The 6,112-nt window shown below is 43.7% G+C and overlaps 1 protein-coding gene and 1 pseudogene across 1 annotated transcript in view; both read right to left on the reverse strand.

Annotated features, from left to right (window-relative positions):
- Positions 1–1,710, reverse strand: part of SCCPDH (saccharopine dehydrogenase (putative)) — a 33,741-nt gene extending 32,031 nt beyond the window's left edge. The window contains exon 1 of the mRNA XM_023518565.1: positions 1,704–1,710. Coding sequence (XP_023374333.1) covers positions 1,704–1,710 — 7 coding nt within the window. The remainder of the gene's footprint in view (positions 1–1,703) is intronic.
- A 296-nt stretch (positions 1,711–2,006) lies between these two features.
- LOC100960200 lies at positions 2,007–5,109 on the reverse strand (annotated as a pseudogene).
- Between the last annotated feature and the right edge of the window lie 1,003 nt (positions 5,110–6,112).

The following is a 6,112-nucleotide window of genomic DNA, read 5'->3' on the forward strand; positions in this document are numbered from 1 at the left end:
GGCCGCCCGGGCCCGGGGCTCTGGCTGCGGGTCTGCGGCTGGGGCCGGCAGGAGTTCGCCGCGGCCCATGGCTCCGTCCGCTCGTTTGTGGGTGCTGCTCCGGCCACCCGGGGCGCCTCATCTTCTAGCCCCCCCGAGGCTGGAGGCGGCAGCGGCTGGTTGTGCGGCTGTGGGACGGGGTTGCGCAAAGGGTTGGAGAAAACCTGACGCCGGGCGGGGGTTGGCAGCGCCGAGCGCGCCGAGAGCGTGGTATTTTTCTTCCTTCCCTGGGTCTGTCCTTCTGTCTTCTCCTTCTTCCCCCCTCCGTCCCTCTTTTCTTTTTTTGAGACAGAGCCTCAACCTGTCGCCCTGGGGTAAAGTGCTGTGGCATCACAGCTCACAGCAACCTCCAACTCCTGGGCTCAAGCGAGTCTCCTGCCTCCGCCTCCCAAGTAGATGGGACCACAGGCGCCTGCCACAACGCCTGGCTATTTTTTGATTGCAGCTGTCATTGTTGTTTGGCAGCCCCCGGCTGGATTCGAACCCGCCAGCTCAGGTGTATATGCCTGTCGCCTTAGCCCCTGTGCTCTTTTTTTGGAGACCTTATCACTCTGACGCCTGAGCTGCACTGGGCTGGCGTGCAGTGGCCTCAGCCTAGCTCACAGCAACCTCAAATTCTTGGCCTCATGCAATCCTCCTGCCTCAGCCTCCGCTGGCTGGGATTGTAGGCACACACCTCTGCACCTAGTTCTTTTTTATATGTAATTTTACAGTATATATAATTACATCATTTATTAAAATTAATTTAAGGCCGGGCGCCTGTAGCACAGTGGTTATGGCGCCAGCCATAAGCACCGAGACTGGCAGGTTCAAACCCAGCCGCCTGCTAACCAGTAATGACAACTGCAACAAAAAAATAGCTGATGTTGTGGTGGGCACCTGTTGTCCCAGCTACTTGGTAGGCTGAGGCAAGAGGATCGCTTAAAGCCAAGTGTTACAGGTTGCTGTGAGCTGTGATGCCACCTGACTCTACCCAGGGTAACATAGTGAGACTGTCTCAAAAAAGAAATAAAATTAATTTAACACAATATACAAAGTTTTAACAATAGTTTTTAAGTACAACAAGCACTTCAAATACAGAAACGTTGAGATGGCAAACTGGATGATTGGACTTTTGAACCTAGCTCAAATTCAATGACTCTAGCTCACCAGCTCAGGCTGAACATTCACCCTCTAAGGCGCTTGTTCAGGCATGCAAAAAAAACCCAGAACTAACAAGTTTAATCTGCTCTTCTTCTAATCCACCAATTCCGAATCCTGTATAAGGGGCCTCACACCTGTAATCTTAGCAGTCTGGGAGGCAGAGGCAGGTGGGTTGCCTGAGTTCAGGAGTTTGACGCCAGCCTGACCAAGAACAAGGCCGGTCTCTACCAAAAGTAGAAATAGTAGCCCAATGTTGTGGCAGGCACCTGTAGTCCGAGGTACTGGGGAGGCGGAGGCAGGAGGATCAGTTGCAGGACCAGCAAAATGAAAGCAATAGACTCTCACCAAAGATTATAGGGGAAGGAATTTTATTTTAAAAGCTGGTGGAGCCACAGCAGATTATAATCCAAAATGGCCAAGCTCCCTTGTCAGCTCTGTCCCTGTCCTCTTTTTCTTGAGACTGTCTCACTTTGTAGCCCTCTTGTAGGACTCATAAATAGACAAAGGCATTACCATATTACCTCTCATTGAAGGTGTGAAATCATTTGCAGGGTTTACAGAAGTGGAAGCAAGCAGCAGCCGTTAGTTTCAAGGACCTAGGAAGCTAAGTTTTCCACATCCTTAAGGGCTGGGTTTCCATGGGGAGGACTTTGCAAGGGTATCCTTGGCCTTCTCTGAGAAGGCTTTGTTCTGTTAAGACTTTACTTTTCTCGGCTATCCTCCTTGAACGTGAACCCAGGAGTTTGAGGTTGCTCCGAGCTATGATGATGCCAGGGCACCCTTCCCACAGTGCAGAATGAGATTGTCTCCTAAACTAAACTAAACTAATGTATAAAAAGGATCCGCCATATTTCCTGGCTTGTCGCAAATCCCATTTCTTCATCTTGACATGCTAAGATGAAACTACGCCGTTTCTATCAGTCCCGTGAAGCTTTCCGTTTAGGGAAGCAACATCCACCAGGAACAGCATACATTTGGCAACTTCTCTGGCCTTCCATCTGGTGCACTTGAGGCAGTGGTTCTCAACCTGTGGGTCGTGACCCACAGGAACTGTATTAAAGGGCCGCAGCATTAGGAAGGTTGAGAACCACTAACCTAAGGGCAACTGTTGTTCACGAAGCCACCAACCAAATAAATCAGAATGCACTTGATCCAGCTAACTAGTAATAGCCAGGAATCAATAGCTACAATAGATCCTCCCAGCATGAGGTTCAGGACCTGATCTGCAACCAAATCCGCCATCAAAGTTCATACAAGATAAAACAAATTCAGTTGCCTTTTCTACCTTAATAGCATCAAGCTTCACCGATAGAGCGAAAGTTGCCACTGCACAGAAAGGGAATCTTGTTATCAATTTCTCCCCATACATCTCCAGCAAAAGAACCATCTTCTTTCTGTAGGCTCTGAACATATTCCACAATTTTGTTTACATAAATTACAGTAACATCACACAGAGTAAGAATCTGGACAGCACTAAAAGTGTAGGAAAGATGACGATTATGTCTGGTACTACTGTGTTTCCTCAAAAATAAGACACTGTCTTATATTTATTTTTTCTCAAGAAGACACACTAGGGCTTATTTTCAGGGGATGTCTCCACTGAAATGCAGGGCGTGGCTATGCAGATACGCTGCATAGCCATGCCCATCACTAGGTCTTATTATCAGGGTAGGGCTTATATTTAACAAATGCATAGAAATCCTGCTAGGGCTTATTTTGGGGGTCAATCTTATTTTGGGGGAAACACAGTAGCACTTATTTCACCATGCTCATGTTGGCATGACTTAATAAATGCCAGAATTTCTTCTCTATTCATGTGATGACATTGTCCCATCAGATGACACACCCTTAAATGCATTCTCAAATACTCAGACATGAGGTATTCCTAATCATCTTTCTTCAAGCCATAGGATGCAGTATAACCTATGTTTCTTCAATAATAGTGTGTCAGGTGCATCTGACTTGATAATAACATCATTCTGTGGAGTGTCCAAGACTGGACAACTTATGTGTAGAGGTGGCAAAAGCAGACAGAAGCATTTTGAGACAGCTTCTTGCTCCGTTGGCCAGACCGGAGTGCAGTGACATGATCATCTCACTGTAATGTCGGAAACCTGATGGAACTCTGTCCTTACCACTTTACCTAGTGTCTGGCTTTTTATGTCTGGGACATAGGAAATCAGAAAGTCATAAATAAAGTAATATCCAGGTAGTCTTATGGTCCATTTGAAGCTGAAAGAGAGAAGGGAACTCAACTCGCAACATTTGGGAAATGATCTAAAAGTTATGGCTGAATGTGGAGGGACGAAGTCACGGAGAGTCACTTGTCAAATATTCTGGGAGTTATTTTGCAATGTTGGATTAGTTGAATTATTTACTTGATTTCTAATGGATAATTTGGTGTCTCTAAATAGATATAGAAAGCAAGAGAAACAGCTCATCCAAGTCAGGAATTCCCTCAGATGCTACCACATGTTGCTGTGAGCTGTGATGCCACGGCACTCTGCCCAGGGGGACAGCTTGAGGCTCTGTCTCAAAAAAAAAAAAAGAAAAAAGTAGAATGGGAATGATGATTCATGATTCTCCAGGTCATTATTTCAGGATGGTATTGCTTGATCAAGTTATACCACTTAAATGATGATGTACATTAATTTCACAAGTGAGAATAATTACTGCATATGCTTTGTTAGATTTTTATAAAACAGGACTTTGTCATCAAGCCCTATTATCTCTTTTCTCATAAGGAAACCAAGAAACCAGAAACTGAGTAACCTGCCTATACCAAAGTGAATCATTGATGGAGCCAGGAAAAATAGATTCCTTTCTCTATTAAAAGAAGTTTTAGTCAAAATTAAATCCAATTTATGTAAGAGGTAATCACTATTTTCTTTTCTTTTTTTTTCTTCTTTAATTTTGACCAAAGTACCTTACTTAAACATTAATTTTTAATTCAACTTGTTAATATGTTGTTTAGAATATTACACCCCCATTTATAAGTGAAATATGTTTGTAATTTCCCCTTTATAATAATACATTTCCTCCAATTTTAATATCAGGTATATCCAGATTAAACAGAATGATTTCACAGTATTTCTTCTTTTTCTATTGTCTATAAGATTTGGCATGATCTGTTTTTTGAAATTATCTTTTACTTTTATTTATAAATATTAGTTGTCTATTTTTTGAGACTCTGGAAAAAAAATAAGTTAACTGATGACTCCACACTGAACCTCAGAGTCAAAGCATTCTATAATAGACATACCCTTATTTGACAATGTGAATGTTACTTTCTTTGCATTATTATTATTATTATTGCTCAATATTTCGTTGCAGCAATCATCCAATTTCTTTTCTGAATTTATCTTCATTCATTCTTTACGAGGTTTTTGTTTCTAGTTCTTATCTTAAACATTGTTCTTGTTATCATATTTTAAGCCTTTTTAATTCTGTGAAGGCAAAAAGTGGGAACCTAATAAACAGATGTATATGTTAAAAAAAAAAAAAAAAGAAAGAAGTTTTTTTTTTTGAGACAGAGCCTCAAGCTGTCCCCCTGGGTAGAGTGCTATGGCATCACAGCTCACAGCAACCTCCAACTCCTGGGCTCAAGCGAGTCTCCTGCCTCCACCTCCCAAGTAGCTGGGACCACAGGCGCCTGTCACAACACCGGGCTATTTTTTGGTTGTAGTTGTCATTGTTGTTTGGGGGGCCCGGGCTGGATTCAAACCTGCCAGCTCAGATGTATGTCGCTGGTGCCTTAGCCGCTTGAGCCACAGATGCTGAGATGAGCCCAAAGTTTTAAGTTCCTGGCCGTGACAGGACAGAGGCTGGACACATCCCAGTTGCTTGTAACCCACCGTCCCCTTACTAATCATTGCTAGATTTTATCAAAAGCTGACTGGAGAAGAACAAAAGGCCTGAAGACTTCATCGCTTACTTGTTTTTTTTGAGACAGCGTCTCACTCAGTCACCCTGAGGTTGAGTGCTCTGGCATCATAGAGCACAACAACCTCAAACTCTTGGGCTCAAGTGATCCTCTTGCCTCAGGTTCCCAAGTAGCTGGGATTACAGGTGCTGACCACAATGCCCAGCTACTTTTTTCTATTCTTAATACTCATTGTTGCTCAGGCTGGTCTCCAACTCCTGAGCTCAAGCAATCCACCCGCCTAGGCCTCCCAGCATGCTGGGATTACAGATGTGATTCTTTCTTACTTCATCAAACCTGGGTTTTTATGGTTCTGAGATGACCGCTATTGGGGGCACAAAGTTTCTTCTTAATACACAACTGTTGGCCACATACTGGTTCAGCCTGTCTTCTGAGAATACCCAACATGGACTCGTCCCCTCCATTTCATTATGTATAGGACTTCATTTGAATGTTACATCTCTACCCCAGTGATCATTACATGTATGTTATAAACATGTAAACCTACTATGCATGCCTGTAGGACTCCTCCATACACATTTATAGGTCTTCCTGTTCCCTGTTGAATATGTGTACTTGGCCAACCGGGTCAGCATAAGTTCCTCTCTTATCTCCTCCTTTCTGAAGTGTCTGTCTCACTTCCAAACCTGTCATGATGGCCACCTATACAATGTAACCCTTTTTAAGAAATAATATCTCCTTTCTACATTTATAGACGTCTTCTGTGACTCCATTTCAGTCCACAAGCTTTTTTAGGCTTCTCTTTTCCACTAAAAAACCATTTTTTTTTTAATTGAGGCAGAATCTCAAGCTGTCGCCCTGGGTAGAGTGCTGTGGCATCACAGCTCACAGCAACCTAAAACTCTTGGGTGTAAGCAATTCTCTTGCCTTAGCCTCCCATGTAGCTGGGACTACAGGCTCTTGCCATAATGCCCTGCTGTTTTTTGGTTGTTGTTTAGCAGGCCCAGGCCAGGTTTGTATCCACCAGTCCCAGTGTATGTGGCCAGC

Source organism: Otolemur garnettii, unplaced genomic scaffold (genome assembly GCF_000181295.1).
Source record: "Otolemur garnettii isolate 467f Iridium unplaced genomic scaffold, OtoGar3 scaffold00141, whole genome shotgun sequence".
Lineage (NCBI taxonomy): Eukaryota > Metazoa > Chordata > Mammalia > Primates > Galagidae > Otolemur > Otolemur garnettii.